Consider the following 12,581-nt stretch of genomic DNA (forward strand, 5'->3'; position numbering starts at 1 on the left):
AGCAATCATACAGACCTCCAACACTATAATTAGCAATTTTATAGACCTAAAACACTATAATTAGCAATCATACAGACCTCCAACACTATAAGACAGAATCAAGGGGCATTTAGTATTGCCAAATCCTTGGTAAAAATCAAACAGTATGGGATAACCCAGCAGATGTCTCTGACACGCTCACATGTTGCTGGGGTGACAGTTTCTCTTCAGATCAGTGCCACAGATGACACCTGACGTCACTTCTACTATAATGTTCTGCACTTTTACTCCTTGTATGATTTGATAATGCTGTTAGGGCAAAACATCGTCAATAACAAAGGTTCTCTCTTCACCAGCAGCATTTTTCTACTATATTTATCTAAACTGTTGTACCTGAGCACTTCTGCAAAGACAGTGATTATGTATGAGTGATGGTGAAAGTTTTGAATGACGAGGAAACTTTTCTTTCTTTTTGGGCCGCCCCGCCTCGGTGGGATACGGCCGGTGTGTTGAAAGAAAGATCAATGGATTGCAACTCAATATTTTCCTATCTCAAGAAATGAGAAAAACCATTTGATTATATAATTAAAATTTTATTCAATCTTTACAATCATGTTATATTTTTTGGGGTATCACATTGCAAGGCGATTAACATAAAAATTTAATTCTGCAAGCAATTATATTTTTATATATGTACAATATATAAAGATCAATATAGTATATTGTGATCAAGCATCCATAACAAAACTCTTATATGTAGAAGAGTAATTTCATAATAGTGTGTCTGCTCAATGACATTTCTGATTTACTCAGCATTTTTGTCTCCCACTGCAACACCTGTAACAAGAAAAATAAATCGTTTGGATATTAATAATTATAATCAACGTAACTGTTTCCAGTAAATTGTGGATAGTTGTAAAAGGCGTGATAATGGTGACAAAATGAGGGGAAAAGACATTTATTAAAGGAAATGTTCTACCATGAGTGCTTCAGTCCTTGTCATTCTACTGCGACTGACACAGACTGAAGCAAAAAAAAGATCTAATAAATGTTGTTAACAGTATCAAAAGATCTAATAAATGTTGTTAACAGTAGCAAAAAGTTGTAATTAAGCCTTAGGAGTGATGTATAGGTAGAGGATGTGCAGTTGTTTAGAAGTGAAGAAGAGTTTTAGTGGTGTGTTAACTTAGAGTTTAGACAATGAACAATTATGTCTTCACTTAAGCTAGGGTCACCTCACCATCATCTGAAAGAGGAGTTTGAAGTGCTAGATGAAGCCCAAACTTCTGAAAGAAGAAAACACGAGGATTCATAACTATCATCATAGGAATAAGGAAGAGAAAAAAATAAATAGCTATAACAGGTGGAAAGTAGTGAGTGAACAAAGGCTGAAGAATCTGGAAATGAAGAAGATTGAAGCAGCAGTTATGGACAGCACAAATGCTTTCACTATACAGTGGACCCCCAGATTTCGCAATATTCAGAAATACACCTACCATCCGACGTACGACCTGCTCGACTTACAACCACTCGACTTTCGACCGTGTTTTTTATGCCAAATTTCTGGGAAATAAACAACTATTTGTGTTGTACACAGTGTTTATCCTAAACCTTACAGTATAAAATACAGTACTAACAGCATAAAAAGTAAAGTAAAACATGAAATACAAAAATAAAACAATAAAATAAAGTCATTACAAAAATGTGATGTTGATATTCAGTAGTAAAGTTAGACTTACGACCATTTCGACTTACGACCGGTTTCTCGGAACCGAACTCGGTCATATGTCGGATGGTAGGTGTAGTAATGTTTTTTCATCAAAATATTGGCTCAGTGATCGTCATTGAGCTCAGTCATAGTCATTTGTCCTGAACGCATCCACACAGCAACAGTGGCCCAACACTCAGTGTGTCATTGTTTATCAGCCAATGAGCACAATCCCACACATTCATACGATATATTTCATACTATTCCATTCTTCTGAGTGCTTGCAACTGCTAAATAAGCCACCATGGGCCCCAAGGAAGTTCCTAGTGCCAGCCCTTTGGTAAAGGGCTGAGAGAGAGGGGAGAATGTGCCTTCTTCAGTGATTCTGTGATATGTACGATACTAAAGCAGCAGGAGTCGATAAAGGCTATAGCGCCAGCCAGCAATAAAGCGTAGCATTAACAGTGTAGCAAGTAAGTTAAGCAATTAATCGATAGAAAAAGGACAGCACAAAACTGACTCCTCCAATGTTGTTGAAGGTATATAGGGCGACTGAAAACACCGCCACCTCTTGCTGCTGCCTTCACCACCACTATGTAAGGCTTATCTTTCAGTGGCCCTAATACACCCAACAACATCAATGCACGATCACTCGCCACATACATAATGACATATTTTATTCATTCTAGAGTATATATAATGTTTCTATGTTATTAATATTGTTTATTATATTGTATTAGATGAATTATGCTAGATAAATAAGCCGTAGAGTTGATATTAGTGTCATATTGAAGAACTATCTTGTCCTGTCTCCCAACAATCCCCTGCCGCTCCACAATTCCTAACATATGCCAGAAACAGACCTCTCTGGAACACTTTTTTGAGCGACAGGGGTCCAATGACTCAAGCTGGTCCTAGTGGCATTAAAAAACAAAGAAGGGAAGTAACCCTGGAAAAGGACTTGGTACCTAAAGTCTTTATGGAAGGGGATTCCCCTTCCAAACAATATTAACTCCTCCATCCTCTTCCCTTCTCCTTTCTTCCATACATCAACAAGTCTTCAAAAAAGGTGTCATTTTATTATTGTTTTATTCTGCATATCTCATTTTCTGTGTAGGTAAATGTATATTTCATGTAAACAAATTATTTTTTAATACTTTTGGGTGTCTGGAACGGATTAATTGGATTTACATTATGTATTTCTCATCGGGAAAATGAATTTGGAAATTGTTAGATTCGGGTTTAGTCACTCTCTCTGGAACGGATTAATTACGATAACCGGGGGTCCATTGTACTTATGGACAAATGAATATCGGTCAATGACAAGGAGACCCATAGGACATGGAGTGAAACTTGAATTTAAAAATATCTTGTTGTAAGGGACTCATAGGTCAGATATATGGATAGAACATTTCACTCCCAGGATAAACACAGGAGACAGGGTGTGCTTAAAAAAATGCCAAAGAAGATATTAAAAACAACTTGGAAAACTCTTATCAGAGTCTAGGGGGGATGCAAGAAATCACACAAAAAAATTAAAATTTCCTAAGCAAATGCACTTGCCTTGCCCTCTCAAGTACTGATACTGTGAACAACATTAATACTTTCTTCTCTACAGTGGGTACTAATCTTTCAAACATACCAGAGCCTCATACCAACATCAGTATTTATCTAACTGATAATTACCTTTATAATAATATAATCAGTTTAAGAACTAAGCCCATAAGGGTTGCAATTACCCTAAGCATAGTGGCACCTACCATGCTTCAAACATGTAGCAGCCAACCTTTTCTAAATTCTTTGGATTTCCTAGCTAAACCCTAGAAAATTCATTGAATGACCTAGTTTTTTCCAACAGTTTATACCAAAAGTTATTACAAAGAGCTCCATTTTCCTTGTCTCTTGCATTTGTAAACATTTCTGGAGTCAATGCCACTCATGTAACCAGAGCACCTGAAATGTGCCAAGGGGTAAATTGTGGCCTAGATGCGAAAGAATAGGAGTGCAATGGGAGAACGTAGTATAAAAAGAATTTGCTCCATGCAGTGCATGATAGGAACAGCTAATTTCTGACCTTGTGTTTGGGTTAAAATAGTGACTTTGACGCATTTGCTGGGGTTGTTTTCATGGTTGATTTTATTCTTTCTTCTCTTTCAACGCACCAGCCGTATCCCACTGAGGCGGGGTGACCCAAAAAGAAAAATGACAGTTTCTCCTTTTACATTTAGTAATATACATAGGAGAAGGGGTTACTAGCCCCTTGTTCCTGGCATTCTAGTCGAGGTTGGTTTTATTATCTGGTTTTATTGCTGCCAACTGATAGACCAGATGGGATAAACCTGATGAGGTCATATAGCACTGCAGGGAGGGATGCACGAAGGATAGAAGGGAATGAGAGAACAATAGAGTGATCCTGCTTGCTGCAGGATTTTTTTTTTTATACTGCCCACTCTGACCATGCAGACCCATCTCATATGTAGGCCTACCAGCTGTCTCCTGCAAGATTTGCAACCACTAGAATTTTGGCATTGTATTATGGAACCGATGCTGGCTTCAAAGCCGTACTTTTATAGTACCGACACCAAAGGGGTTAGGGAAAAGGAAGAAATGAAGTAAACTAGAAAGAGAGAGGTGCTCCCTCTACAAGTGAAAGCAAAGTATTACAGAGTGGCTAAAAGAGGCCAATATATCTATAATAGAAAAGGACGCACTAGTAAGAGAAATAACAAATATCGAATTAAGCTAAATGAATCTTACAGGAGACAAGAAACGCAGAAAGAACTAAAAGCCATAAATGAAATTGAAAGAAACCCCAAAATTTTTTTTCTTATGCCAAATCTAAGTCGAGAACAACATCCAGTATTGGGCCCCTACTTAGATGAGATGGGTCCTACTTAAACAAGATGGATCCTACTTAAACAAGATGGGTCCTACACAGATGACAGCAAGGAAATGAGCGAGTTACTCAAGTCCCAGTACAACTCAGTTTTTTGAAAGCCACTAACCAGACTAAGAGTCGAAGACCTAAATTAATTTTTTATGACTGAGACCCAGAATTAGGTAGATTTAAACTTATCTGATATTATCCTAACACCACATGACTTTGAAAGGGCAATAAATGACATGCCCATGAATTCTGCCCCAGGCCCAGACTCATGGAACTCCGTGTTCAACAAGAACTTCAAGAAGCCCGTCACATGCTTTTAGCATTCTATGGAGAGGGAGTATGGACACAGGGGTCATCCCACAGCTGTTAAAAACAACAGACATATCCCCACTCCACAAAGGGGGGGGTAAAGCAATAGCTAAGAACTACAGACCAATAGCACTAACATTCCATATCATAAAAATCTTTGAAAGGGTTCTAAGAAGCAAGACTGCCACTGATCTAGATACCCATCATTTGCACAACCCAGGGCAATATGGGTTAAGAGCAGGTCACTCATGCCTGTCCCAAGTACTGGACCACTATGAAAAGGTCCTGGATGCCCTAGAAAACAAGCATAATGCAGATATGTAGTATACACAGACTTTGCAAAAGCCTTCGATAAGTGTGACCATGGTGTAATAGAGCACAAAATACGTGATAAAGGAAGAACAGGAAAAGTTGGTAGATGGATCTATAATTTCCTAACAAATAGAACACAAAGAGTAATACTAAACAGAGTAAAGTCTGAGGCAGCTACTGTGAAAAGCTTTGTTCCACAAGGCACGGTACTCGCTTCCCTCCTGTTCCTCATCCTTATATCTGACAGGATGTCAGCCACAGCACAGTGTCTTCCTCTGCAGATGACACCAGAATTTGCATGACAGTGTCCTCCACTGAAGACACTGCAAGTCTCCAGGCAGACATCAACCAAATCTTTAAATGGTATGCAGAAAACAATATGAAGTTCAATGAAGAGAAATTTCAATTACTCCTACATGGAGGAAATTAAAACTATATCGGACTATAAAACAAATTTCAACCATGCAACAGAGTAAAAAAACCAATGTAAAAGACCTAGGAGTGATAATGTCAGAGGATCTCACTTTCACATTTGCTAGAAAAATGACAGGATGGATAATGAGAACCTTCAAAACTAGGGATGCCAAGCCCATGATGACACTCTTAAGATTGCTTGCTCTATCTAGGCTGGAATATTGGTACACACTAAGTCCCTTTCAAGGCAGGTGAAATTGCCAACCTAGAAAACGTACAGAGAACCTTCACGGCACACATAAGTGCGATAAAACACTTAAATTACTAGGAACAGTTGACTTGTATTCCTTGGAACACAGGGAGGAGAGATACATGATTATATACACTTGGAAAATCCTAGAGGGATTAGTACCAAACCTGCACACAAAAATCACTCCCAATGAAAGCAAGACTCAGCGACAATGAAACATCCCCCAATGAAAAGCAGGGGTGCCACTAGCACAATAAAAGGCAACACAATAAGTGTCAGGAGCCCAAGACTGTTCAACTGCCTCCCAGCAAACATAAGGGGGATTACCAACAGACCCCTGGCTGTCTTCAAGAAGGTGCTGGACAGGCACCTGAAGTCAGTACCTGACTAGCCGGGCTGTGGTTCATATGTTGGGTTACATGCGGCCAACAGTAACAGCGTGGTTGATCAGGCCCTGATTCACCATGAGGCCTGGTCACAGGCCAGGCCAAGGGAGCATTGAGCCCCAAAATCCTCTCCAGGTATACACAAAGAACTTTTATTCACACAAAAAATAGAAGATTTACTGTTATGCATTACTGTAATAATTGTGTAAATAATGTTAGTGCATTTGTGAATGCATATTAAATCAACTAGTTGGACGTGTATTCGACAAGTGATGTGACTGTTTACTCTTGAATATCAGCAAAAATCAAATACAGTGGACCCCCGCTTAACGATCACCTCCCAATGCGACCAATTATGTAAGTGTATTTATGTAAGTGCATTTGTACGTGTATGTTTGGGGGTCTGAAATGGACTAATCTTATTATTTTTTTTTATTATCACTCTGGCCGATTCCCACCAAGGCAGGGTGGCCCGAAAAAGAAAAACTTTCACAATCATTCACTCCATCACTGTCTTGCCAGAAGGGTGCTTTACACTACAGTTTTTAAACTGCAACATTAACACCCCTCCTTCAGAGTGCAGGCACTGTACTTCCCATCTCCAGGACTCAAGTCCAGCCTGCCGGTTTCCCTGAACCCCTTCATAAATGTTACTTTGCTCACACTCCAACAGCACGTCAAGTATTAAAAACCATTCGTCTCCATTCACTCCTATCAAACACGCTCACGCACGCCTGCTGCAAGTCCAAGCCCCTCACACACAAAACCTCCTTTACCCCCTCCCTCCAACCTTTCCTAGGCCGACCCCTACCCCGCCTTCCTTCCACTACAGACTGATACACTCTTGAAGTCATTCTGTTTTGCTCCATTCTCTCTACATGTCCGAACCACCTCAACAACCCTTCCTCAGCCCTCTGGACAACAGTTTTGGTAATCCCGCACCTCCTCCTAACTTCCAAACTATGAATTCTCTGCATTATATTCACACCACACATTGCCCTCAGACATGACATCTCCACTGCCTCCAGCCTTCTCCTCGCTGCAACATTCATCACCCATGCTTCACACCCATATAAGAGTGTTGGTAAAACTATACTCTCATACATTCCCCTCTTTGCCTCCAAGGACAAAGTTCTTTGTCTCCACAGACTCCTAAGTGCACCACTCACCCTTTTCCCCTCATCAATTCTATGATTCACCTCATCCTTCATAGACCCATCCGCTGACACGTCCACTCCCAAATATCTGAATACATTCACCTCCTCCATACTCTCTCCCTCCAATCTGATATCCAATCTTTCATCACCTAATCTTTTTGTTATCCTCATAACCTTACTCTTTCCTGTATTCACTTTTAATTTTCTTCTTTTGCACACCCTACCAAATTCATCCACCAATCTCTGCAACTTCTCTTCAGAATCTCCCAAGAGCACAGTGTCATCAGCAAAGAGCAACTGTGACAACTCCCACTTTATGTGTGATTCTTTATCTTTTAACTCCACGCCTCTTGTCAAGACCCTCGCATTTACTTCTCTTACAACCCCATCTATAAATATATTAAACAACCACGGTGACATCACACATCCTTGTCTAAGGCCTACTTTTATTGGGAAATAATTTCCCTCTTTCCTATGTACTCTAACTTGAGCCTCACTATCCTCGTAAAAACTCTTCACTGCTTTCAGTAACCTACCTCCTACACCATACACCTGCAACATCTGCCACATTGCCCCCCTATCCACCCTGTCATATGCCTTTTCCAAATCCATAAATGCCACAAAGACCTCTTTAGCCTTATCTAAATACTGTTCACTTATATGTTTCACTGTAAACACCTGGTCCACACACCCCCTACCTTTCCTAAAGCCTCCTTGTTCATCTGCTATCCTATTCTCCGTCTTACTTTTAATTCTTTCAATAATAACTCTACCATACACTTTACCAGGTATACTCAACAGACTTATCCCCCTATAATTTTTGCACTCTCTTTTGTCCCCTTTGCCTTTATACAAAGGAACTATGCATGCTCTCTGCCAATCCCTAGGTACCTTACCCACTTCCATACATTTATTAAATAATTGCACCAACCACTCCAAAACTATATCCCCACCTGCTTTTAACATTTCTATCTTTATCCCATCAATCCCGGCTGCCTTACCCCCTTTCATTTTACCTACTGCCTCACGAACTTCCTCCACACTCACAACTGGCTCTTCCTCACTCCTACAAGATGTTATTCCTCCTTGCCCAATACACGAAATCACAGCTTCCCTATCTTCATCAACATTTAACAATTCCTCAAAATATTCCCTCCATCTTCCCAATACCTCTAACTCTCCTCTCCTATTTTTAACTGACAAATCCATTTGTTCTCTAGGCTTCCTTAACTTGTTAATCTCACTCCAAAACTTTTTCTTATTTTCAACAAAATTTGTTGATAACATCTCACCCACTCTCTCATTTGCTCTCTTTTTACATTGCTTCACCACTCTCTTAACCTCTCTCTTTTTCTCCATATACTCTTCCCTCCTTGCATCACTTCTACTTTGTAAAAACTTCTCATACGCTAACTTTTTCTCCCTTACTACTCTCTTTACATCATCATTCCACCAATCGCTCCTCTTCCCTCCCGCACCCACTTTCCTGTAACCACAAACTTCTGCTGAACACTCTAACACTACATTTTTAAACCTACCCCATACCTCTTCGACCCCATTGCTTATGCTCTCATTAGCCCATCTATCCTCCAATAGCTGCTTATATCTTTCCCTAACTGCCTCCTCTTTTAGTTTATAAACCTTCACCTCTCTCTTCCCTGATGCTTCTATTCTCCTTGTATCCCATCTACCTTTTACTCTCAGTGTAGCTACAACTAGAAAGTGATCTGATATATCTGTGGCCCCTCTATAAACATGTACATCCTGAAGTCTACTCAACAGTCTTTTATCTACCAATACATAATCCAACAAACTACTGTCATTTCGCCCTACATCATATCTTGTATACTTATTTATCCTCTTTTTCTTAAAATATGTATTACCTATAACTAAACCCCTTTCTATACAAAGTTCAATCAAAGGGCTCCCATTATCATTTACACCTGGCACCCCAAACTTACCTACCACACCCTCTCTAAAAGTTTCTCCTACTTTAGCATTCAGGTCCCCTACCACAATTACTCTCTCACTTGGTTCAAAGGCTCCTATACATTCACTTAACATCTCCCAAAATCTCTCTCTCTCCTCTGCATTCCTCTCTTCTCCAGGTGCATACACGCTTATTATGACCCACTTCTCGCATCCAACCTTTACTTTAATCCACATAATTCTTGCATTTACACATTCATTTTCTCTTTTCTCCTTCCATAACTGATCATTCAACATTACTGCTACCCCTTCCTTTGCTCTCTCTCAGATACTCCAGATTTAATCCCATTTATTTCCCCCCACCGAAACTCCCCTACCCCCTTCAGCTTTGTTTCGCTTAGGGCCAGGACATCCAACTTCTTTTCATTCATAACATCAGCAATCATCTGTTTCTTGTCATCTGCACTACATCCACGCACATTCAAGCATCCCAGTTTTATGAAGTTTTTCTTCTTCTCTGTTTTAGTAAATGTCTACAGGAGAAGGGGTTACTAGCCCATTGCTCCCGGCATTTTAGTCACCTCATACGACACGCATGGCTTACGGAGGAGATTCTTTTCCACTTCCCCATGGACAATAGAAGAAATAAAGAAGAACAAGAGCTATGTAGAAAAAGGAGAAAAACCTAGATGTATGTATATATATATGCATGTGCATGTCTGTGAAGTGTGACCAAAGTGTAAGTTGGAGTAGCAAGATATCCCTGTTATCTAGCGTGTTTATGAGACAGAAAAAAGACACCAGCAATCCTACCATCATGCAAAACAGTTACAGGTTTCTGTTTCACAGTCATCTGGCAGGACGGTAGTACTTCCCTGGGTGGTTGCTGTCTACCAACCTACTACCTACAATATTCCTTATGGGAACAAATTCGGTCAGTACTGGCATCTAAACATACTTCTGGAATGAAAAAATATCGTTAACCGGGGGTCCACTGTATTTCCTATACACCGAGCCCAATTTCAAGCTACTCCAAGTCCTGAAACCAATCAAAATCATCTCTATTTCAGTAATATACATGTATCTTTCATTCTATCAAATGATACGAAGAAACAGAAAAAAACGTAAAAGCCATCTAAAAATACAGTGCAAATTCGCTGTTTTAAACCAAAAACTCAGTAACGGTTTTTTCCTCATCATGCATTGCGTAGGGCAAGACACACTTGCCATACACACCCATTCTTTCACATCTAGGCCAAAATTTACCCCTCACTAACTGACCCAGAGAAAAGTAGGAGTGCCATAGGCACAATAAGAGAACACTCATCCGTGGTCCTTAAAAATTCAACCTGCTTCCAGCAAATATCAGAAAAGCTGCTGAGACATGTGTGGTAGTTTTCAAGAGGAAACTAGATCACCACCTCTCCTCCAAGTGCCAAATCAACTAGGCTGTGATGGCTGTGTGAGCCAACAAGCTGCCAACAGCAACAGAAAATCATGGCCCCATGAGGAAACATGAACAACTGCATTTAAAATCAATAAAAGATAGAGTAAAAACAAAGACGATTTATTAGCATTCTCAAGCTGGAGAATAAGAGACCAGTTATAACACAGATGTTACAAACATGATAAAAACTTTCAAACATAACAAATTGGAGAAAAGAGTTGAAATGACATTTTGGTCAATCCTAGACCATTATTAATGGTACAGGATGTACAGAAATGTCATGTAATGTGTGGGTTGGTTGTGAATTGTTACAAAGACTTATATTCTTCATGCTAACAAGTAACCAAGAGGAGGCAGAAATACAAACTTTAATGTATAATATATGACAAACTTAAAATTGAAATCATGGCATAAAAAGCATAGTTCTGTTCCTGTAACGAGAAACAAGCAATCACATGTATACAATATTTATATATACATAGCCTTGTGGAGAGTAATGGCAAACTCTACATCTTAACAATTGTAAAAAACAAAAAAGATTGTGTAAATAATAAAAAATAAAAAATATAAAAACACTGAAAATCTAGTCGAAGTATCAAAGTGGTGGGAGTACAAGTCCTTAGAAGTCCCGTGACACTACAACCCATCAATAACACTAAATTGCCCCACAGTAAATTTTAATTAACATTTGGCTCATTTTCTTTCAGAGAGTATATACAGGGTAGCTTTATACAGCACCTTAATCTGGTTAACACTGACATTTACAAACAAAAGAAATAAAAGAGAGAGAGAAAATATAATGTGTGTTGAGAATGCCATTAGCATACTGTGGACCAAATCCTATGGTTTGTTTTCAATTTTTTGAACATGTGCAAACCTCCAAAAACCTGAAAACCATTAAAACTCCAACTATAGTGATACCTCGAGTTATGAACTTAATTCGTTACCGAAGGCTGTTCGAGTGCCGATACTGAACAAATTTGTTCTCATAACTAATAATGTAAATTAGATTAGTCTGTTTCAGACCCCCAAAAATACACTTACAAAAGCACTTACAAAAATACACTCGCATAACTGTTCAAGTTGGGAACTGTTCGAAACTCAAGGTACCATATTTTTTTATCTGAACTTGCCTAAACATTTTTTAAGACATTGTTTAGCAAAGTTGAGATGTGGAGTTGGCCCACACTAACAGCATGGCTCATACAGATACTACCTTGCACAATAAAACTTGTTTATCTAATCACTGGGCTTGTAATATGGTATGTAGCTCGCTGGGCTTGAAGACACCAAGTTCTGTGACTATGCCGCCTGTGATCAACTCTGCAGGAGTGACATCAAATGCCGGGTTCCAGCATGATATACCTGAAACAATAATAAACTTTTACCTCACATGAATACAAAGAATTTCCTAACTATATAGATAAAACATTTAAACTAAATATGACACATACATTAGCCCTAAACATTCAAAATGAAGAAAGTGGTACATAACAAGGCCCATAAATTTTTACAAGTGTCACCCACCATTCCACAAGCAGACTACTTACAACACTGAATAAACAAATCATGGAATGGGTGGGATTTGAACCCACAGCAAGTGAGTTCTAAAACTGCAAGCCAGTGCATTAACCACTGGGCTAGCTGGCTCTAGTAAGATTCATTCAACTAGGTCTATTTCTATACACTATAGGGAAGTTTGCATGGGCCACCACTGCGACTACAAATGCAAGTTTTTACAGATGAATCTCACACTAGTGTGGATGTGGAAAACTCTAACTCAAGTCCTCTCAATGGAGTTGT

General features: G+C 39.3%; 1 protein-coding gene across 4 annotated transcripts in view; it reads right to left on the reverse strand.

Moving 5' to 3' along the window:
• Positions 1-551: 551 nt before the first annotated feature.
• The window catches only part of LOC128698622 (methylthioribose-1-phosphate isomerase), a 72,822-nt gene continuing 60,792 nt past the window's right edge, over positions 552-12,581 (reverse strand). For 2 of the 4 annotated variants that reach the window (XM_070104013.1, XM_070104014.1), the window contains exons 6-7: positions 11,995-12,143; positions 552-816 (exon numbers count right to left, since the gene is read on the reverse strand). In XM_070104013.1, the coding sequence (XP_069960114.1) occupies positions 12,022-12,143 (122 nt within the window). In that variant the 3' untranslated portion in view covers positions 552-816; positions 11,995-12,021. Of the gene's footprint in view, positions 817-1,219; positions 1,266-11,994; positions 12,144-12,581 lie in introns of those variants that run through there. The other 2 variants (XR_011394518.1, XR_011394519.1) reach the window with 2 other exon arrangements.

The sequence above is a fragment of the Cherax quadricarinatus genome, chromosome 88 (genome assembly GCF_038502225.1).
Source record: "Cherax quadricarinatus isolate ZL_2023a chromosome 88, ASM3850222v1, whole genome shotgun sequence".
In the NCBI taxonomy this organism is placed as follows: Eukaryota; Metazoa; Arthropoda; class Malacostraca; order Decapoda; family Parastacidae; genus Cherax; species Cherax quadricarinatus.